Source organism: Sipha flava, unplaced genomic scaffold, assembly GCF_003268045.1.
Source record: "Sipha flava isolate LNK unplaced genomic scaffold, YSA_version1 240_pilon_pilon, whole genome shotgun sequence".
Lineage (NCBI taxonomy): Eukaryota > Metazoa > Arthropoda > Insecta > Hemiptera > Aphididae > Sipha > Sipha flava.
The window spans coordinates 45856-71871 of NW_020272885.1; the positions used below are offsets into that span (position 1 = coordinate 45856).

Genomic DNA, 26016 nt, shown 5'->3' on the forward strand with positions numbered 1-26016 from the left:
ATAACCTTTCTTTACCAATAAATTAAGAAGAAGATCTCAACGAAAAAAATTGCACCTAAATTCGGGATTTTCTAACTGCAACAAATATTGTTAATAACTTTACCCTGTTTATTAATATTAAAGTTCTAATATAATTATGTGAATTTTCCCCAAGCTAATAACCAATGTAGGCTAAGTGATAAAATATAAATAAATAACAATTTCCGGTACGTGGTCAAACTACTAAAAATTATAAAATTTAATACAGGTATGTATATCAATGTTATAAAAAGGAAAAATTATATTTTTTTACTTTTATTTATATTTATTTTTCTAAATCCTAATAATATATTATACACAGATTAAATTAAATATACATGACGAAAACATAATCAAAAATGTTAATTTTCTTAAGATTATTTAATTTGTTGTACAAAAGTTGTTTTTAATTAAAATAATTTATTTTAAGTTAGTTTTTTTTATTAAAATTTGTTTTATTTTGTTTTATAAAATACATGTTTTGTAAAATTATGTAAAATGTGTATCGAAACTAATTTTATAGAAATTTATGTTAGATTTTTAATATATTCTCTTTTCGTCAGCCATGATGTCTTGTCAAAAACAATATAATTTTATTAAACACCTAATAGTACAAAATTAAACGGTTACATACGTAGACGGTAATTCGGTAATTATATAATAATATATATATATATGAGTAAGGTTTAACTTTTTTACGGATGACTTAGTAAAAACAGAACGATTAACTTGAAACCCATAATATATGATATTAATGAAGAAACTTTTACATAATAAAACGGTTGATATGCCACGTTGACACCATGCCGTTTAAGGGAATAAACGTATTTTAATATATATACGATTGTGAACATGAACGTTTAGTGTACGTGCACACGTACACACACGTATGTGTATATATAATTGTTCGTACACAAAAACGCATATAAATGTCAAAATGAAGTCGCCAGAAAGGATAAGGTGAGACAATTGATTAACGAATGTGGGCCATTGGTTTTGCCCGGATTTTTGGGCACCGGTTGCTGGGCAACATCTCACCTGTAATAGCCGTTGCCATGGCGACCAGGAGCCCCGGCGGGGCCATCTGTTGCACGGGTAGCTCCGGGGTACCATGACCAAAGCTGCTGCAAAACATTGATGTAGACTATCGGAGCACACTTACTGCCTATTTATAGTAACACTTATGTAATCGCCGGTGTTCCATCATGCAGCAGGGCTACAATGGCACACAGCGGCATGGCCAAGGTAAGCGTAATCGGTAACCGTCGATAGGGTAATTTCTGTATTCATATACACGTAATTATAATACGTACATCGCTCGTCGTACAAAAAATATTCCAATGTTTTATCCGTGTTTCCAAAACGAATCCAGGTCAGTTGCGAATCAACAATACATCTCGACGTCCTTTTTCTTCTCTGATTCACGTATCTTAAGTAATAATATTCACATTTATTTTAACCTCTAGAACAATATTTTCTGTATTATATACGTACATATTTAGCGTTAATATAATAATAAACTTTTGTTCACAAACCTTTTTATTGTTTTCAGAACGATTTGTGTAGGTAGTGTTGATTGTACTTTGCCGTACATTTTTAAGTTGTTTCAGTAAGAGTATATTTTAGGTTTCAATGCAATTTTACTATCATTACTATTCGTTAATTTTATTATTGGTTAAATTTTGTAAATACTCTTACACTAATTATAGTGTTTTATTAATAATGTTCATATAACACATATATAGTATACATTAGTATATACACAGTATATGCATAGTATATACATTATGTATGTGTTAACAAATTAATATCGTATTTTGAGCAGTATAAAATATTTTGTTTCATTTTTATAATTCATTATTCACTAAAAAAATAATATGAAATTAATATTAGGAGTTTATAATTTTAATATTGTGATAATTTTAATAAATTTCACCACAAATACTTATAATCATTTATAAAATATATCGAGCATTGTAAACCCATATAATTAATATTAAAAATAAATAATTAAGTTAAAATTAAACATAAAAAATTTAAGTAGTATATTTAAATGTATTTCTGGCCAAAACTACAGTGATCTATTCGTAACTTTGTAAAATGTGAATGTCCAAAAATTATTTTATTAAAAAGTATTAAGGGTTTATGGAACACTTAAATTCTACTAAATTCCTTTAAATAAAAATTATAAATTTTAATAATCTAAATTAATTTGTAGATAAGTTTCTATGCAAAGTGTGAATCAACTTAAAATTACAAATATATGGTTATAAGTACTTACTATTATTTCATTCCTATTTTAACCACGATTACAAAATTATCACTATTTTTTAAAATAACTTTTACATTTTAGTCAGTGTATAAAATATAAAATAAAAACAAATTATTAACCCCATTCAAATTCACTTATTACAATAGTTATAAATATTTCTCTAACTATTCATTGAATTATAGGATTTAAGTGTTGATCATTTTATAGTCATCTTACTCTAGAATTCTTAATCGAGACAGTTAATTATTTAATATATACAGAAATTTTATGCGTGTATTATTATGAATCCTATAATTTGATTACATATAAAATAAGAAAAATGATATTATATTGTCTAATATTTACTCAAGGGTAATTTTATAAAAGTAATATAATTTTTAATCGTTTAAAACGACATACGTTTATTAATAAATTAATTTTCCAAATGAAAACTACAATTTGTACATGCAATAATATATGCTAGGCAAATAATTTACCATGATCAGTAGCTTAGAAGTAGCTTAATACTGAAGATAAAACGATAGCCATTCAGAGATACGATTAGTATTGTTTATTTCAAACGGAAAATTTGAAAAAAAAACCATTTATTAATTTTTAAAATTATTCCCCTTTTATATAATATAGTAAACAACGAAGGAATTATACATTGAAAATCTATAATTATGAGAGTAAGTGATGAGAAAAATTATATTTTATATTTGAATAACAAACCAAATTGAAAATATGAATATATAGTTTAAACCTATAAGTTCTTATAGAACTTTACTGAAACTAATTAAAATTACATTATTAACAAAACATAAAATACAAATTAAAAATATTGACTAATAATTAATGTTAAAATATTCTGCTTTCAACAATAATATAGCATAATAAAGAGTACATCACTTATTTTTAAAAAGGATTTGAAAAATATATATGTTTCTAACAAAATGTTTGAAAGTTATTATGTATGGTTTTGGCATAAATATGACATATATCAAGTTAATCGACCATCATATTGTACATTAAAAAATAAAACTACCAATAAGAAATCAATATCAATATATTATGTAAACCTTAAGTTATAAAAAATCAATACTACCTTTGTTTACGTGTTCTTATTACCTTTTTTTTATCAATACATATAGAACCTTAATAGACAAAGAGGTTAAGAGTTATTTTTAATATGAAGCCATGGAGTTAATGAGTGCTTATATTTTTGATACAATTAGGTTTTAGAATTTATGTTTGATTAATAATTTTACGTTAAGTAAATTAACTAACAATATAATTAATATGAAGTTATAATTTATCAATTTTTATAAAAATTAAATTTATTTCCTGTGACGGATTAAAATCTGGCATATGCTCCTTTGATGTTATCAGTTAAAAATTAAGATGCGTCTAAATTAAGTAATACTTTTTTGTATAGTATTATTCTAGTAAAAATTAATAATAAATAAAAAAAAAAATATTGATTACATTATTCCTCAATACATATTTTGTATTAATTTTATTACATTAATTAAAATCATAAATTAAGTTTAACTAAAAGGTATCACTACATTTATTGACTGTTAGGTAGTATGAAGTTAACCGGGTAAGCTAATTAAAAGTATTATGACTTATTTAATTTAAAAAATGTTGTTTCTATTATAGCTTATTAATTTTAAATATAATTTTCTATGATTTTAATTATATTGACTCAATTAGATAAAAACAATTTTAATATCTATACCCAAGACTAGGCAAGTTAATGATATTTTTTAACTCAGTTAAGTTAATTGAATTCATGTTCAATTAAGTTTATGCACACGAGATTTACATCAATTAAGTTAAAAATTAAGTTAAAAAATATCGTTAACTTAATTTAACTTGATACAAAACATAAAAATAAATTTATATTATTATTTAATTTTATTAAAATCTAAACAAATAAAACAATAAAATGGACAGGTTAATCAAAATACCTATTGAATCTCAATAAAAGAGTCATCTCAATATGTTAATCAGCTATTAAATTTCTTTTCTTCTTCAAAAATATTTAATAATATTATAAATTATGGAAAAATTCTAATAATAATAGAGTATAATTATTACTAAGAATTATTTAGTCAATGATAATATGCGTTTTTGCTAAACATCAACTTTTTGTTACAATTTTTATCTTTATCAATATCTCTTCTCATTTTTGTCTCCAATCTTTCACAATCTTCGACACTTTTCTACATTAAACTCTTGACTTATTACTTCCTATAAAAAGGCTTTTAAACAAAATATACATAATACTATTAAATTATTTTATATATTTGTTATTAAACTTACGAAACTTCTGCACTATTTTTGTATTTAATAAAAACATCATGTGAAATAAAATTCAATTCAGATAATTTAAAGGATAACATAATTCACTAATTTTACTCATCTTCTTTAAAAGTAATTATATAGTTATATGTTGCTAACTTACATTTATTATAAAAGTGACAATAACGTGTTGTATAATTTATGGTTTTATGTTATATAAAAAAAATAATATTCCTATATTTGGGTTTACTATATACACATTTTTTAATATACAATAATATGAAACAGAGCATCTCTCTACCTTACTTCCATATGATTATAATTTTTAGTACAATATCAGTAATAATTTTTAGTAATAGTTCTTTTTTATCAATCAAATTGCACATTATAATTAGGTAACTACCAATCTGTTATTATTTTTTAAACTGAAAATATACTTATGTCTGAAAACTATTTACAAATGTACTTATTTTAATGTGCGACATATAATTCAAAATTTAATAGGTAAATTTAAGCCCTCATCAACTGTCTTGCTTAAACTGACTTCCTAAAAGACACCTTCATAGTAGTCCTATTTATAATTATTTAGTAGGTACACACTTCTTGAATTCATAGTGGACATTTCCATTTCGGAATACAGATTTTGTGTCGGGATTCACTAAAAAATAGGGTCTGCTTAATTCTACAATGCTTTAATTGAACTAATACTATATACAAATATATACTAATATGTTTTTATGTTTATTAAAGAGTTTTATATTTTGTACAGAGTTAAATCAAATATAGTATAAACTAAATATTTTTAAAATTAAATTTATAAATATTAATAGCTACTAGTGCTCTGGATGGTCCGATCCTAATCAGTCCGGTCCGGTCTTGTACGGTCCTAACATACAAAAATTATTGAATAGTCGGTTTGGTCCGGTTTTATAATTTTTAGGAGTAGTTCGGGTCCAGTTCTCGGATCAAATGCATTATTTAAAATCGAGCAACATAAAACAGAGCACATAAGCAACGGGTTCGAAAAAAAAGAACACACTGGAGCGGCCTTTCTTGACATTGCTAAAACGTTCGACAAGGTCTGGACATGGTCACATGGTCACATGGTCGACATGGTCACATGATGGACTGCTTTATAAATTAAAATGCCTTAACACACCCACTGTTATCTTCAACATAATCAAATCTTTTCTCCACTCTCGTAGTTTCACCGTTCAAATAGATGGCACTAAATCGGACGTAAAACAAATTAATGCAGGAGTACCACAAGGCTCAAAAATATCTCCAATACTTTTTAACCTTTACATATCAGATTTTCCTACATCGACGAACACGGAAATAGCCTTATATGCGGACGATAGTGTCATTTATTCTAGTTCCGATAAAATCGAAAATGTAACAGCAAACATTCAAACTCATCTTGACAAAATTCTAAAATGGGCGCAAAAATGGAAAATCATTCTCAATCCGGCTAAAAGCACAGCAGTTATATTCACACTTCGTAGACCTACTAATTATAATTCCTTAAAAATCAACGGACAAAATATTCCATGGTCTCATAATATAAAATATCTTGGAGTTATTTTGGACAAAAAACTTACCTGGAACCCACATATATCTTCCAAAGTACAACAAGGATATTAACGATTAAAAATGATATACCCATTAATAAATCGGCAAACATCACTGAGCTGGAAGTGTTCATTACTACTATACAAACAAATCATTCGTCCTCTATTGCTATACGCTGTCCCTGTCTGGGGCCAATGCGCGTCAACCCACATAATTAAAATCCAAGTTCTTCAATCCAAAGTCCTCCGTGTGATTTCAAACGCCCCTTGGTTTGTTCGTAACGATGCGCTGCACACCGACTTCAATTTACCAACAATTAAGAACTACATAAAGGTTCTATCGGCAAGCTTCTTCTGTCATCTACGCAAAGCAAGCGGTCCACAACATTACGGGTTAAATGTCGGCCCCATCAATCGACGACTAAAACGTGGTCGTCCTTATGACGTCCTAAATTAGATTATTTTCAATGAAAATACTATTTGCAGATCATTCATTGCTTGTAACACTATCTTAAATCTATAAATGTGTATCGCTAATTTTTTAACCTAATTGTCTACTATATATTATGTGAATATCGCTTTTATAAATAGCTAAAAATAATGTACATTATACCTAAGTTTAGTTGATTTTGTCAGGAAAACTTTTAAATAAAAAATATAAAAAAAAAATTTTAAATCGAATTACAAATATTATTATGTAAACCAAAAAAAACGAAAAAAAACCTACAACTTTAGGTAAATATTTATTTATAAGGTTGGGTATTCCGGTCCAATGTAATACTAAACGTATCTTATGGTTATGGTTATATAGACTGAACCTTACGGACTGGTCTATAAACGGTACAAAATGTTATAAGATCGAACCGAAAGTCTGATTCACAATCTATTTTTTTAAATGTTATTTAATTACTGGTCCGGTCCGGTTTAAATATAATATGTAGGTTCAATTTTGGCCTTTGATAAACGTTTAAGTGTGGTCCGGTCCGACTTCGGTCCCCTTCGGTAAAATTTGAAGTCCGGTCTGGTCCTGAAAATAACGGACCATGCAGAGCACTAGTACCTCCATAGATACATTATAAATAATAGTATTAATATTTAAATAAATAATTCCAGTTAAGGTATATATTTATTATAATTGTTGTAATTTTTTATCTTTTTGTATTTAAATAATTTTTACAATACATGTTATAAGAATTATCTGTTGCATAACATAATACAGTAAAAAAAAACACGTGTCATAAAAACTAAAGCATCTGTAGACTACATTTATTAAAAAACTAATAAAATGTCAAATACATACTTATGTCATGTATGTAGATATATAGGTATTTATAATATATTATGGAACAACCATTGACTATAAATAATATTATTTACAATTAATGATGTAACCAAACAGTTTTATATATTATAAAACTATCAATAAATATTTGTTTCTACCAGAAGTGAAACTATATAGGAATGAGTCCCGGTGTAGTAAGAATACTAGGCTTTATAATTAATTTTATCTTAGTACGAAAACAAAGTAAACACATCATACTGTCTTTTTTAAATGTGAATACTTATTAAGAACGATAAATGAAAATAATTAATCGATAATGAATAGATATACAAAACAAAAAGGAGCAATCCAGTTTTTTACAATAAAACCATATTGCATATTGCGTGAATTACTATTCTATATTAATATTTCTTACAGCTGAAATTACGACGTAAGATTTGCGAATTTAATGTTAAATACATCATTATTTTCAATTATTTTAAGGAATTATAGTCTCAGAAATGTTTGAGGACCTGAAACCTCCCTATCCTCTAGAGTCCCAGGGCAACACCCTCACATTGACATATGATTGTTACGCCACTGGTTCCTATAATTTATTTATAAACATTGTAATACGAGTGCAAAATGTTATCAAGAATAATATAATATTATAATGAAAACGAAATTCATCATAATTTTTATGCTTTCAAAAGAACGTGAAATTTTGCAATTTAGCAATTTATCATGATAATATAAGTCATACCTATATGTAATTAATAGGCTTTATACATCTACTTTAATTTTAATTTTAATATTCTATAAGTTATAGTTTATAAGATATACATACATAGAATTTCTATGATAGAAATACATACAAATATCATTTTTTTTTTTTTTTTTAAGGCCTTTGAGACCATCTCGCCATAGAACAAATCTTCCCTCATTCTTCTTTATTCTCCGTTACCTCCTTCCAATCCATGTATTCGTAGTCCACTCATCTAGCACTTAGGAAATTTTTTTTAATTCCATCTTCTCAGCGTTGTAGCCTTGGTCTACCCAGTGGTCTTTTTCTCCTTGGATTTTCTTAGAGTACTTTTGAACCATTGAATCTTACTTTCTACATACATGGCTTATTTTACGTCCATATATTTTGCGAAGTACCTTCCTCTCATAAATCGCTAATTTGTCCTCTTCAGTCCTTCGTAACGTCCAAAATTGTAAACCATACATGACTATTGGTCTTATGATTGTCGGGTATAGCTGAGTTTTAACATCTTTAGATAGGACTTTCGAGCTTAGTAGTTTGCTTAGTGCAAAGAAGCATTTATTTCCCATTTTTATTCTTTGTTGAATTTCAACTTGACATTCATTCTTCTGCGTTACAGAATAATCAGGTCATACCTGGTATTTTCTCATACTCAGGTATTTGAAATCTTCCACTTTTTTGAACTCGTACTGACCCACTGTTATGTTTTAGGTTTCATCTATTGTTTCAGGGTTTGAGTTAACTCTCACAATTTTCTGTATGTTCTCTTGAAACTCTCTAAATTTCCCATTGTTCTTGAGTTTCTCTACATCATACCTGACAATTTTCGATCTCATATTTCTACTCATTGTTTTTAGCTTAACTTTAAAGTTATTAGCTACTAGAAAATGGTCAGGGTTGCAGTCAGCTCCCCTCTATGTTCTTACATCCGTTATGTTGTAGGAAAATCTCTCATTTATCAATATATGGTCTTTTTGGTTTACGTACCTACCATCAGGTTATATCCAAGTCCCTTTATGTGTGTTCTTAGGTGGGAACATTGTACTCTTAACTCTAAGACCTTTCCCTATGGCCAAATCTACAAGTTTTGTGCCATTGTCATTAGTCGTGTCATTTAAACTGTGGGTACCATTAATTGGTCTAAATGATTTCTCATTCCTTATTTTAGCATTCATGTCTCCTAGTACAATTTTTATTTTGCTATTACTAATCCCTCCTAGTAGTAATTCTATCTCAGTATAAAAATCTTCTTTTTCTTGTAGTGATTTGTCCTCCGTGGGCACGTGTACGTTAATGAATACGATATCGAACCATTTAGTCTCTATTTTTAATAACGCTAGTCTTAGGTTAATTACTCTAAAATCTTTTATCGTTGGTACTATAGTTTTACGTACCGCAAAACCAATTCTGAATTGTCCTCTTTCATCACACTCACCAAAAAGGATTGTCATATTGCCCATGTCAATACTTCCTGCTTCCTTCCATCTTATTTCCTGCAGAGCCACTAAGTACTCCTAAACCATATTTTTCTACTTCCTTGATCATACTTTGTACAGCTCCGGAATTGTAAAGTGTTCGTACGTTCCAAGTTCCAAAAGTGAGTTCCAGGTTTCCGTTTCCATATCTTTTTCCATTAAATCTAGTCCGAGGCGTGTTCTTAGAATCCTGAATAAAACATTTTTAAGAGGCAGGGTTGTTAGCCCTGCACTCAACCCCCAACCTGGAAAACCAGACATCCCCAACCACTTAAGGTCAGGGTACGGCTACTGCAGTGTACTGATTGAGGTACACTGGGAGATGGGAGTGCCACTTTTCCTACGCCAACACAAATATCATAACTAAATCATTATTTTTTGGGAAATATTTTATTATATTTATATTATTAGATGAGTATATTTAATAATTTCGTACCAACTTGATGATAACTATACGATAGCAATTACTACTGAAACAAAACAATAGGTTAGATATTTATAGGAAATAAGCAATATTATACAAACACATACATATTTTTTTCCTTCGTCTGTAGTAAACAGTTATACAATTATTTTTAATCATTAACATAAATAACTTTCATAATAAACAATAAATTAAATACAAGATATATTTATTATAAATGATGAATATCTAGAACCTGTATAATGCATTTGATAGAATCTTTACAGAAAACATTAATACAACCAGTGACGGTGCTCGAGTTTGCGAGGCTCTGGGCAAAATAAATGTTGGGTCTTATAATTTATATTAATAAAATATTTTAAGTTCAGTTAAATCAGAACCATGGGGCCTTAATTATAATTTAAGGTGCGGGGCCCTGGGCAACTTCCCCTATGCCCACCCTCTCGCACCGTCTTTGAATACAACACACTACATATAATGACTGCGATTCCTATGCTAATATAAAACTAAATTTATTTATAATACTAAAGAAGCCAGTATAATTTGTGTTCTTATTAAAAAATATATCATTTGAACCTTTAAGTATAATATAATATTTATCAAATGTTAAAATAATTTATTGACTTTCTATATAATATTAATTACCAATATTTTCAGTTCAACTTACACATGTAAACATAAATTGCAAGGACTTCAATATATATATTACACTTAAATTTGTGTGTTGGAAAAATAAAGGGACTGTACAAGTATCTAATAATCTCAGTGTTCTGTTTTATGCACTTCATAATTTAAAAATGATTGAAGCGTACCTACTCGAAAGAAGGTTTTTGAACAGTACTCCTTACCAATTCAGTGTTTACAAATTAATAAATATACCAAATTAATTTTATACTCTCAGCTATAAATTTATTTTTACTCTAATTTTGTAATAATGTCTTATACTCGAAAAAAAAATCCTTATTGAAAACCCTAGACGTTATTATGCTAAATATATTTAACGGTAAGAAATGATATAACAATATTTTATAATAAGACCATAATTTGTTTTAAATTATATAACTTATTATATAACACATTATAATAAACAATAATATTTACATTTGTTTACTGTTAACACACAATTGTCAATTATTATAAAATATATAAAAATTCAAAAGTATATTTTAATTAAAAGTAAAGGTAACTTAACTAATCAATTTCCTAATAAAAGTGATATTGGTAATAATTATTATAACAGTTTATTAAAACAAAATAAAAAACTACAAGTGTTCAGATATTATAGGTAAATTAAAATTGCAAACTCATCTTTAAACAAATGCATGTTTTGATTTGAAGTTAATTTAAATTTATTTCTAAAATAATATTTTTAATACAATAATTATTATAATATGTATAGGCAGTGATGCACACTAGAAGGTTTATGGGTAGAAACTACTACCTCTGATTATTTTAATGGACCCCTGGCTCCAAAACATTTACATCATAATTCTACAATGTATATAAATAAATAAAGAATTAGTTAAAAAAAAAAATAAAGAATTAGTTTATTTATAAAAACAAATAAAAAAAAAAAAATGCTCAGCCTGGAGTATTACTATATTTTAAAGTACGAATACGATTGATTTCAAATAAAAAATTCATCATTTAATTTTATTTATTAATGGAAAATTAGGTATTAGAATAAAAACAATATTATTGATAAAATATATAATTTCTTGATTTATTTATTCGCACATCATAAATAAAGAATATACAGCGCAATATATAATAATATAAGTTCATCGTCGTGGGATTATTTTGAAACTAGCAAAATAATATTCTTTAGTAAAAATAAGTTCATGTTAATGTTTATTTAAATAATTCCTCAAATAAATTACTTACAAATGCATATAAATTCATAAATTATTCCACAAATTCTTTGATAGAATAATTTCGTTATAGTGTAGAACAGTAGATTCAATAACCAATAATTATAATTTTGTCATGTGTATTTGAAAATGTTGCGTAATCATACATGAGTTAAAATTGAAAACACCCACAGTAAAAATAGATTCTATTAAAATAACCTCAGTCGAATTTTCCAAAGAATCACAATAAGAAATCCACAACTTATTCTGATATCATGGATGTAATTTATCACTTAAATTTTATATTTTTAATGAATATGTAAGATTTATGTAAGACGTTTCAATAGCTGTCAGTGTATAATTTAAAATTATGAAGACTAAATTATAAGTTTTTTGCACTCTATGCCCATTTAATATGTAGATGTAAATAATAATATGTATTATACAATCACTTTTTAGTATTTTTAGATTCTGAACGGAGTGATGGAATCTATTGGTTTTACAATGATGTGTGTTTTTAATTTTTTATTTTTTTATTTTTGTGTCTATCATCACATTTTGGGGCAGTAAAAATACTTCGATTTTCTTAAACAGCAACTTTTCTGAAAGGAAAATGAATATAGCTAGTACTTTGGCTAGTCAAAAATCAAACTTATTGGCATTTGAAATATTCGATTTTTCCTAATAAAATAATAAGAGCTGTTTTGACTCATTTTTTGTTAATTAAATATAGTTATATAGGATATTTATACAGAAATTATATCCAAATAAAAAATTTTTGGAAGACTGATTTCTATATATAAGATTATTATAATATAATAATAATAATAATATATATATAATATTTTTTCTATATATATATATATATCTAACAAATCATCTCAGTTCAAAATCATTATTCGTATACAATGATACCTATCATTGGATTCAAATTTAACAAATCCATTGTAGTTACCTATCCTATAAACGAGGTGCAGTCCACCCCCTACTGTACAACAGAGTGAGGCCCATCCGATTCTTTTTATTCTTAGTATTTGATACTTTGTTGTCTTAAAACTTTTAAAAGTACTTCTTAATACTACCTAAGGCACTTTAATGTTAACACTAGAATACATGAGTTTTTTACAATTTGAACATTTTACGAGTCACTGAAGTAACATAAATTCAAATGGATAAGTGGTGTTTTGTTTTATATTTAAATTGTGAATATTAATTTTATAGAGTTTTATATGAATAATTATGTGAATAAGAAAACAGGGAAAGAAGAAAAAAGCGACTTTCAGAATTAAGTTAATAGAACTAATTCAACTAGTTTCAACCAAATGTCTTCGGTATTATACTCGTATTTCTCATCGGTACACAAATTTTACTGACCTAATTCGGTTGTATTATTCTTATTTTAGGATAACCGGAGCTAAATCTTAGACATAAGTGTTGTTACTTGTATTAATTAATAAATACATAATTAATTAAGCGCATACAAATTTAGAACAAATTATTACTGTCGCATTTATTTTAATACTATATAAAACGTTTGAAACAATTTGATAGAATTTAAAGAAATTTCCAAGAATTTTTAATGTCCAAAAATAAATAAAGACTAATTTTTAGTTAGTAATACTCAGTGTAATAGTGTTTACCAAATAAATCAAAAAAAAAAGAATTTATTTCCTCATCTTAAAATGTATTACACCTTTATCTTTACTACTTTAATTTATTCAATTATTTTCATCACACTTTCCAACACAATAAATCAGTATTATTTTTATATTTTTCATCTTTTATTTCCCTTCTGTAATATAAAAACCATTACAGACCATTTTTACATTGATAAAATTATATATAGTCAGTTTTAACTCACAGTTATCAATTCTTCTCGATTTCTTTCAATTATTTTATCTTCTTTTAACTAGAATAATTTTAAATAACATGATATTAAATGTATTCAAATAAATTTCATTGAATTGTTATTGTATGTAATTAATCTGATACTAAATATATTTTTATATTTACAAATTTTTAATAACAATAAAAGTAATGTAAAATTCAAGAATAAAATATTTCAATACTGTATTACTTTTATTTTACCATCATTATAATTTTTATTTAATCATCATTAACTCATTATTTGACATTAATAAGTATTATATTTATTTCCTGTTGACTTATAAATGTTCCACACATTTATTTATAGTATTAAGAAGTATATAAAAAAATATATTTCACTCTCACTCTCTCTCTCTCTCTCTCTCTCGCTCTTTCTTTCTCTCTTCTTGTATTTAACCATATGGTTATGTTAGTTAGTTTTGCAGTCAAATATGTGATCCGTACTGCTTTACGAGGAATTTTAATATGGTGGACTCTTTCTACTTCGAAATTACAGTTGATGAGCCAACACCTAACATAACTTAAAGTTGTCATTATCAATTTTTTCCAATTTTCTTAAAGTTTCCATAGTTCTGCTGTATAAATCGCCAATAGTCGGTAGTAAAAGTTACTGATTCCCTTCACTATCTTCTTTTAATCACCTTTTTATAATAAAGAGAATAATGTCTTTTTTTACCCTAACCAACATGTTTTTTTTTTCTTATTTATTTTTCCTAGTTATCTTTCTTGATCTTATTCTGGTGTCCACCAATAGAGTCTTTTAGAATTATTCTTGCGAGTAGATATCGATATTGATATCTCAGCTCCTTTTATAAATTAAGTAGTTATTTATTTGACTCTTTGATCGATATCCCAAATTGGGTCTTAAAAAGTATACATGATGCATAATCATAAATATATATTTATGAAAATAATATAGTTAATAATTTATTAATAAAAACATTTTTTTTTTTAAACTTAAAATTATATTTATATATATTATGTGGTTATGATATAGCTTCTTAAAGGAAAACAATATCTACCATTAATGTCATACTTATACGAGATCGATTACGTAACTGTATTATGTGGTTTTTTTAAGCCTGCTGAACCCAAATAATTGTCCCATGCCAATTAAACAAAAGAATAATACAAATACACGTGACAAAATTACTTTATGTAATCATTTTGTACAATTAATTTAAACAACTGTGTATGGCTTCTCTATAAAGACTTTATATTACTTTGTGTATTTGATACAAATCAATTGAACCGTTTTATAATTATCCAATATTAATTAAAATGTAATGTATGAATAATTAATGAAAATATTTTTTTTTAATTGTTTAAAACTCATTTAAATTAATTTAAGTGTATTGAGTATATTCATATACAGAATTAAACTTGTATAACTATAGTATAATTCTGGTTATGTTATACCGTTATAAGTATAGTATAATTGTACCCATAAAACATTTTTATAGATTTGAAATATATTTTTCTAGTGCATCGATCTTTTTCAATACCTAATTTCTATTTATGATAAAGTAATAAGATAAAACAAAAATTAGTAAATTATTAATACTTGTAAATTAATATATAAATAATTTAATTAAATATAGAAATAAATAAATAAATACAAAGCCTGGTATATTATCACATTTGTAATGTACGAATTTTTATGATTTTATTTAACATAAAAATTTTCCAGGCTAAATATTTATTTATTTATTTATGTATATGAACTATTTAATTATATATTATCTTCTATTTGTTTATTTTACTAATTGCATTTCTATATAATTTATTTTCGACAAACATACAAATCATTGAACATAAATATACTCATAAAAAAAATGAACTAATAAATTAATTCTTTACAACCAAATATTATCTTTTTCTAAGGTATACTTACCTACAATTTAAATGTATTACGTTACTCTTAAGCATATACAGCCATACTCTGTTATATGATTAATTTTAGATGAATATGATGTATTATTAACTTTAGGAAGTGTTATTGCGGTGTTACTTATATTTTTCAAATTAACTCATATTCCTTTCTCTTGTTCTCTCTTTCTCTTTATAGTATCATATATACTTATTGTGTTTATAATATAGATTGTATATTTTTCTTGAAAACTAAAACAAAATTATTCTTGAAAAAAGCAACATATATGTACAGTCGTTGCCAGATATATTAAAACGGCGGCGACGCAATAACGGAAAACCAGTGGTTCTCCGTATTTCAATATTACTACCGAAAATACGTCAATAAACCAACAATTATTACAAAAATTATTTTACGATATTAATTCCAAATTATTTCCCTAGCTTGACTGTGAGCTTTACGATTTTTGATTTCCGAACTCATTATAAAAAAACTATTTTATAGCGTACGTTTTCAGTATAAAAGAACACGAACACAAAATGCCACGAATGAGTAAATATCCATCTATATTAGTATATTCCATAATGTCCATATCTATTAATAATTAATATTGTCATTGGTTATCAAATTGTTGATGCGACTTAAGTGCGCCGCGTGGTCGAAACACACCGGATTCGAACTAGTGACTGCGCGCGTCGTAGCCGACTGTGTGACCTTTGCATCACACTACCAGCGACTAGTTTGGGCTACACTTCATGAAAAGCGCCGCTGCCCCCGTCTCAATTTATCTGGCAACGACTGTACTGTACTATGCACATTGATTTGGAATGATAGAATATATATATCTCTTTACATACTTCAGGGTAAAAATGAATTTCCAAAAATTTCATGTTATTGCTCATATCGATTATATTTTAAATACACAATAATAATATCACAATTATAAATATATGAATGGATTTCTCAATATTTTCAAAAACATTAAAAAAAATTATTAAACATTTAAAAACAATGTATAAATATTTAGATAAATGTTAAATATTATCATGTATTAAATTATTTTTATATAGGTACTTATTACATACAAGTGATTGATACTTTTGAACTTTGTGTTTCGGTATTTATACATTTTTAATAGACTTTTTAAAATGTAAATTTAACTTTAAAATTAGTATAAAATAAATATATATTATAATCGTATATTATTTTAAACTTGATTATTTTTAATTACTTTATGAATAATGAATATTTATAGTATTTATTCGTATATCTTTACGAATACATTATTAATACATTTTTCTTCTCTAAATATTGTTGACAAACTATAAATATTATATTAAACTGAGCGCCAAATACTTCTTATTGATTGCAATGATTAAGTTTTATCTATATTTTTATTATTTTATTACAAAAATACATTTCTTACTGAAAATTCTAAATTAGATGTAAAAAAATAATTTATTGACAAAATTATATTTTGCTTATGCTAATACAACTTTTAACAATTTTAGAATGCGTTAAGAATCCAGAAGAGTGTAAAAATAAAATGTGGAAGAAATGCAACTTAAGTGATTCATCAGATCATTCACCCCATCCTTCGTGGGATAATGTGTGTGTTGAACAACTTATATGGACATTTAATATACATTCATACGGATTTGCTTGCCTTTTTTTCATTTTGTCGTTTTATGCTGTTTTTTCAATACTAAACATCAGGTAAATTTTTAGTATATTATACTCTATACCTACATAACAATTACATTTTTCACAATATATACAGAATAATAATAATACACACTTATAATCATTATAAAATAACATATTGATAGCAAAAAAATAAAATAGAATTAAAGTATGTTAGTCCATAATATTTATAGCAATTGTTATGATGATATATTTTATAAACTCTAAGAATATAAATTACTACGCAATTAATAATAAAATAATAGGTAGCTTAAATGAGTAAATCATAATGTTTTGTAATATAAAGGATAAAAGTAATAAAATAAGATAATTTCTCTTCTTTTTAAGCTCGAATAAGCCCAATTAAGTCAAATCATAGATAATTTACTTTATAAAAACCAATGAACGTCAATTTGAAACGTAACAATCAATATATTTGTTTCTATAATAATTATTCTATAATAATATATAGATTTCAATGACCAGAAGGTACAACATAATTTATTTTTAGTAGATACGCATCTGCTCATAGTTGTCAGTTTATATATGCATTTCTTAAACTACATGTTTGCTTATATTTGTATTAATTTTAATTTTAGATCACAAACATCTAATAAAAAACCATACATGGCAGCAATCAATGCGTTATTGCTAGCTACAGGTATTTGTAGAGCATTTGTATTATTTGTCGACCCATATAATACAAAACGAGTAAGTCGTTGTCGCTTTAATGTGTGAAAGTATACTGAACCCATTATTTTTCAGAATATTTCATCCGTTGTCACACATTTGACATGGGACCTGGGCTTATGCAGCTTAGTGACCGCTCTATCTTTATTACTATTAGCTTATTTACAGTTAACTCAAGTCAGTATAATTCAAAGTGTAATAATATAAGAACAAAAACAAAATGTTATAATAATATTTTTAATATAGCTTCAAGCTGGACCTTCAAATATGAGACGTAAATCAGTTGTAGTGACAGTCACTGTATTAATTGTTGGAGTTCTGGTGCCAGCAGATATAGTTGCATCAGTTGATTATAAATTATGGGTAAATAATAGGATTGTTAAAACATGTTTTAAAAAATTATAAAATTAAAATTACTATAAAAACAGGTTTTAGGGAATGCTGTGCGCATTCTTTTACACATTTGGGGTATTTGGCTGTGTTGTTTCTTTCTTTACTTAGGAGTAAAAGTAATGACACTTGTAAAGCGCATGCCGAAATCAGTTTTACAAAATTTTGATTCACGTCACAAAGGTAAGTGTAACATTAAAAATAAATATAAAAAAGTTTGTTACTAAGACTGAGTGTAAGTCACTTGTCTCGCTCCGTTTTTCTCAATGCAAGTGATAATCTTGTATTATTAATTAATATACTATATATTATAAATTAGCTATGAGTTAGTAGGTAATACATATTATAAAATGTGAATACAATTTTGAAAAGTTAATATATTGCAAAACATCAATGATTAATAAAAAACTCTTATGAGTTATTTTATTAATACATTATATTCTTTCGTCGAGTACGTAAATGGATACTTATTTTGGGGGGAGACAATCAGTGGCATAGCCAGGGAAGGTTAAGAAATTAATCCCCCCTTTCATTTTCCTAAAAAAAGGATAATTTTTGATTATTTTGAGCTTTGAAAAACTCCAAAACTCAAAAGCAAGTATGTCATATAAATCTTCATCACTTAAATAATTTTGTAAATTTAAACAATTCTTTATAAGGTCTTCATTATTTATTTTTCGAAATTCGCCAATATTGTATAAAAAACTGAAATTGTTATTAGAAATTTGAAGTTGGTTAAATCGTTTACTAAATTACAATATAATTCCATCGAAAATTACATTAAAATAAAATTTTCGGGATTTTTTTCTGGATCATCATTTATTTCTTCAGAATTTTTATAATCAAATCGTCTATTTGTCTTTCTAAGATGCTTCATTTTAAATTTTTTATCAATATTCATGATCTCTCTTAATTTGCTTTAATTTTTGAAGATTTAAAACCATTCGTTCAAAATTATTTTAAAAAGTCTAAAAGACCATTTAAAAGATTACTAAATTCGTCCAAATAAATATTAATATCTAAAATACGAATAATTTTGGAAAGTTGCTCTTCTCTATTAACATCTGGTGTGTAATCCATCATTATAGTAAAATTTTGACTTCTTTAATATCTTTTGACGAATTTTTTGCGCTCAATCAGTTCATCTTGTATTTGGTGACTTAAATAATGGTCACAAGTTTCATTTTTTTTTATCCGGCAAACGTGTTCTTGAATAACTGGATAAAATTGTATCGTCATCTCTATAAAGTTTAAAAATTTACTATTATGTTCCATGTAAATTACATTCGAGGATCCCCGAAATGCATCACTATGTTTTGCAAAATAAAAAATTCCTGATAAAATTCGATTAAGTACATATTTTCAATACTGCTTTTCATCATTTATTTCTTTTAAATTAACATTATCAAAAATGTCGTGTTTTTCTAGATTTAATGCTATATGTGTCCAATTTTAAATGCTATTATTAGTTAAACTACCAGAGTTTTACATTTTTAATTGTAAATTAAAAAACAATAAAGTCGATTACATGGTTTTGAATACAACAATAAATTTCTTGCTATTTTTTCACCATTTTTCGATATTCTATAAAACAGTTTCTTACTGAATTTCCTATTTTGTTAATTTTTTGGCTAGTTACCATAAATTTCGATTTTTCTAGAATTATTAAAAACAATTTCAACTCGAATATTATGAGTAAATGACTGTGGCCGCTACGCTGGATCATTAAAATCAATATTTGCTTCTTTGCTTCCGTTTATTATTTTATTATTAATTGATAAACCACTATATTTTTCAACTACCACAGTATTATTTTGAGTCACACATTCTTTGAAACAACAAAGTTGCTTTATATCACTTTTTGATATTAACTTTTCTTCATAATTTTCAATTCATTCTGAACTCTCTTCGGAATACTTGGAAAAAAAACTTATTTGATTAAAGCACTTCGTTGCTTATCAAGATTTTCCTCAAGGTTTAGTTTTTTTACTTGCTATTGTTGGTCTGAATCAAATTTGCGATAGTTAAAAATCTAATTTTGCTGTCGACTTTTTTTTTTTTAAAAAAAAATTTTAAAATGAGACATGTCAAAGTACCATAAGAATACAAGAGCTACAAGAAAAGAAGTATGGGTGTAAAGATCTGAGCAATACTTTATGAAAGTTATGGTGTTTTTGTATTGCTAAAAATAAAATAAGAACACACATTTTAAAACTATTAAATTCTTTGTAAATAAAAATTGGTTTTAGAAAATGTCTTTCGACCGGCTTAACATGTCCACGTAATATCTACCATTTTGTAATTAAAAATAGTATTCTGCCCAATGTTGTGAGATTTGAGCCGATAAATGATAGAATATGCTATATTGAGCTTAAAGGTAAATGGTTTAACATACTACTAGTTAACTGCTACGCTCCCACTGAAAATAAAAGTGAAAAAATAAAAAATGCCTTTTACGAAGAACTGCATAGGATTTACGATACATCACCAACCGGAAAGCCAAAATTCATCTTAGGTGATTTCATTGCAAAAATAGGGAAGGAAGCAACTTATAGACCAACAATAGAATATAAAATATAAAATAGGAAAGGATAGTTTACATAACGATACAAATGATAATAGGAATAAATATTTTATTTATTTATTTTATGCTTATGTAGAATTTGCGTCCAACGTCATTTTAGGACATTCTGTAAATTAAATGTAGATAAGTACCTACTGTATCTCGTTAGTAATTCTTAGATAACAGTGGTAATTTAACTCTATCCATAGTAGCCTTTCCCGAAAATGTTTTCTGTACACGCCACTGTATATGTGTATAATGTAATGACATAGAAACAGAGATGGAACTAGGAATTTTTACGCCCGGGTAAAATGTTAAAATTACGACCTATCCATAGACTAATAAACAAATACTCAAATAAATTGTGTTCTTATAATCAATATACAATCGTACTTGTTGAGTTTTAACCTAATATCAGTATTTAACGAAGTTAAAAATATCAAATTAGTTGTTAATAATTACGAAAATTACACCTTCTAAAATGTTACGCCCGGGGATAAATCCCCGACTTCCCCCCCCTAGATCCGGCCCTGCGTAGAAATTAAAAATATTTATTTTATTTATTATCCATGGATAATGACTGATTCAATTTAAGAAATGCGATAAGATAAACTTTCTAAGGATCCTGGTTTCCATACCGTGCACATACTACATGCTTCAATAAATCGCATTAGCTAGGCAATCCACACATTTCAATCTTTATTCTATGAGATTTCCATGCAAAATATTTTTAAAAAAAAATTTTTAGAACGATGCCCTGGACAAATACCTCATTTTACAACCCCCCTTCCCCAATAAGCAAGCTCTGGTAATATTCCTAATTAATTTGTTGTTATATTGTAATTTCAAATCGAAAACTACTTATTGCGTTTGAAATACATTTCTAAGTAGAGTTCGATAACGTATAATACTTTCGTATATTTTTGTACTGTTTTTTATCATTTTCTAAAAAACTGTAGAGAGCTTTGAAACTCCTTATGTTCAAAATGCCTTATTTTCTGTATTCATATTCCGATTTATGCAGAGAATCGTGTAAACATTTTTTTTCTCTACTTCCCAAAAATACTATAAGCAGAGACAATAATTAAGATAAGTATATATTTAAATGTACAGTGGTAACTCGAAATTGAAGGGGGCTAAAAATGCACTTGGAAACATCAAACTAATTTATAAGGGAACAATTTTCTAGAGGAATAAAACACAATTCGATTTGTCAAGTTTTTCGAGTTATCGTGACTCGACTGTATATACTTATCGTTTTAGATTCACTCTATTTTAGTGGCGGATTAAGCAATTTGCCGCCTACAAGCAGGACATTTGCCGCTGTTTAATTTTCAACCTTTTTTTAAAAAAAAAACAAAATACATATAGAAATACATTGTTTGAGATAAATTATTTTTTATTATTTTAAATTGTATACAATAGTCTAACATTAAATTATTTTAGTTCGGCTTTTGAGGTTAGCGAATGTATTGATTAGGTCTTGAAAGTCAATTGCCGACACTAATTCCGATTCAATGCACAGGAGAGCCAAATTATTTAACCGATTTTCACCAATAGTAGATCTTAAATACGTTTTAGTTCTTTTAAGACACGAAAACAATCTTTCTGCCGAACAGTTGGTAACCGCCATACAGGAGTATATTCTTAAAGTGATGCTAACATTCGGAAATAGTTCTTCTAAATTCTGATTTCTAAAAAATGTAAACAGACTTTGATTTTGTTGTTTTTTTTTCTATTGCATTTTGCATATAAGTTTTAAAATGTATGCATTCTTGTATAAATGTGTTTTCATCAATGTCAGTTTCATAAAATTGTTGTTATTTTTTGGCTCCTTGGACAATATCATCAGTATCAATCGACTTGTCTATGTTGATCAAAAATTTGAATTTATCGTAAATATTTTCATACCCAGAATGCCTCATATCCAGTTGTTTTCTGAGTTGATCCAATACGGCAAAATAAACAGTTTTTAATTTATCTTTACCGTCAAAAACCACTTCATTTGCTCTAGAACTACATTCGTCTAGTTCATCGCATAAAAGGGATCGCGTAAGACGACGTTTTTTGTCTAATTCATATTCTTCTTTTCTAATTTTTTTTGCTTTATCAATGAATTTTTGGAACATTTCATTAGTTCTTATTTCACTCACTTAACCAATTAAAGATTTGTATAGATCAACAACATGTTCCAAGTTAACTGATTTCAGTGAGTTAAATGTTAATAACCTAATGGCCAATATTCGTAAATATATTTTTTCCTAAGTGCGACAAATTTGCCGCTCCAATCATCTGATTACTTTGCCTGTAGGGTAACCCGCCACTGCTCTATTTAGAAGTTAAAATTGATTTAGAAATTCTATATATTATTACCTATAATTAACAAAAAATGAATAATTATTTTATACAGGTATAATGCAGTTAGGAATATTAGCTCCATATAACAATTTAGCTACCTCAATGGCAGCGGCATTAGTACCGGCACTTTTAGTTCCACACCAATCAAAATCAGATTCCAAAGATAAACCAAGTATTTATGATAAAAATACTAACATTCAGAGTTAATTTAATATAATTAATATTATTATTTAGCTGTAAAGATAACGGCACCATCAGAAGTAGCTAATAGTTTCAATAGAATGAATCGAAGAGCTAGTAGTTTTGTGCAAAGGCAAAAAAGATCTGGGTCATTGTTGAGTCCAACTACACCTTCCAGAAGATCAAGCGAAGTTCAAAGTATCATTCAAAGTAATGTTATATTGTATAATATAAAACACCAACTACAAAGTATACTGTTTGATTAGAGCGACTAAGTTGTGTGGAAGGCAGTAAACAATTTTTGGCATTAAGTCCGAATAATAACACTAGTGATAGTACAGAGCCCGAAGAAAGTTCATGGCGTAAGAGCTTTGCCAAATCAATATCATGGCAATTTCCAAAAACGGGAGAATCGAGTACAACAAATGATACTTCACCAACAACTTCGTCATCATTACTAACTCCATTACAAGTTTGATACATATTATATTAATTTTCCGCCATTGAAACTATTTGTTAATGGTTATATTTTGTTTCAGCCTCAAAGAAGTTTTAGGCTCAAATCTACCGGACAAGCTGATCAAGAAACAAGACCTACCACCAGACATTCAAGCAGTTTTTCAGATTTAGTTAGTATTGATTCATACACTTTAAACCTTATTAATTGAAATAATATCGGTATAACATTTTATTTAATTATTTTAGAGTTCTGAAATGAATTTAAGTACGATATTAAATCATATAGCATTTGTGAATCGAGGTAATGGAACAGGGGATGCCAAAATGGAAAATGTTAGAAGACGTGCTTCAAAAGTCACTGTTACCAAATCAGAAATCGTGTATGTGATAAAAACTGTTCATATCTGTGCAGGACTGGCAATGTTATTATGTTTTTTTAATTTCGCTACAGATATTAATTTAATTGGTGAGTATTAATAATCATGTTTAAGATTTTTTAAAATTTGTTCAAATTTTATATTTAAATCTTTCTGGTTCAATAACAAAACCTTAATTTCAAAAATCTACTAGATATTATTGAAAGATAATACTCTTTCGCTCCTCATCTTACGCCTCATATATAAGGTTGCGAGTATTAAACAAATTACATACCTTGCAACTTAAGAAAATCTGAAAACTTTAAGAACAATTTTGTTAAAATTATATTAAATGTATAAATTCAAATACATTGACTTCGAATATTATTAATAATCAAAATAATAACGTTTTTAAACTTAACAATATAAAAGAAAAATTAAAGCTTAATTTAATATATTTTTAATAACTTTTCATAATATATTTAATGATAGGAATATTAAATTAATAAAACTTCTATTCATTAATTAGATTTCTTTCCAAAATGACTTAAATTTATTGGTATTCGTCCAATATGCTATCTACCTTAAATATTTTATCTACCGTAATTTTATGATAATTTAGTATGATATCTACCGTATGTCCGTATGCTGTATATTATATATACTTTACCATTTTGCAATTAAGATGATTAAGCTTTTACAAAACCCCAAATTGTATTATATTTAAACATTAGTAGGTTAGGTAAGTTAGTAGGTATAGCTTTATATTATACCTATTTAGTGTGTGTTTGTGACTCGTATATATTATATGTGTTTTATTTATTATTATTTATTAATAATTATTATGAGTTTGTCAACTATGAGTTATTTATATCGACATATGATTTTGAATTTAAATTAAGAGATGTGCAAAAAATGTTTAAGCATATGCGGTTTATTACCAATCGACCAAACATGGTACAAAAATTAAAAACCAAAAAATTTGTGGTGGTGAATTGAATAAAGTTCTGAAAAATATCATTCCTCGGAGCGATCAGAAATATTTATACATAACTACACAGTAGTTAAAATATTTACGGTAGATAGCATACTAAATCATCAAACGTGCGGTAGATAGCATATTGGACGAGTTCCAATTTCTTACTTAACCATAAATATACAATATTCTAAAATATAATTTGTCTAACAATAATATCTAATTATTTTTAAAGGAGTCTACTCATACGACAGACCCTGGTGCTGGCTTATAATGCAAAGTTTGATACGAGTTTTGGAATTGTCATTGGCATGCATGTTGGCAAATCTAACAAAACAACCAGTGAATGTTATACACCACACTCAATATACGCATCCTCTGAGAGCCAAACTTCGAGGATCGTTTTTCATTTAGGACCTATAGATTAATTATTAAAAGGGTTCATGACTAAAAAATGATACAATCACTGTTAATTTTAAGTCTGATGGGAGTGCTACGCAAATGAGATCGGGACCATTATTTCAAACGTGCAATAACAGATTTTTGCAATAACGGATTTTACATTAATATAAATAAATATATATATATAATATATACAGTGAATTTTTTTAATATAACATACTTATACACACATTATATGTAATTACGTTTCCAAGTTTTTAACGTTATATAAATCACACT

General features: G+C 26.7%; 1 protein-coding gene across 1 annotated transcript; it reads left to right on the forward strand.

Moving 5' to 3' along the window:
• Positions 1–1119: 1119 nt before the first annotated feature.
• On the forward strand, positions 1120–26016 carry LOC112684079. The gene is made up of 12 exons (XM_025555388.1): positions 1120–1263; positions 17192–17396; positions 17963–18074; positions 18129–18230; positions 18300–18416; positions 18482–18626; positions 23417–23536; positions 23599–23754; positions 23811–24016; positions 24084–24173; positions 24250–24469; positions 25571–26016. Exons 1-12 carry the CDS (start codon positions 1224–1226, stop codon positions 25747–25749), a joined length of 1692 nt encoding a protein of 563 aa, XP_025411173.1. The 5' UTR covers positions 1120–1223; the 3' UTR covers positions 25750–26016.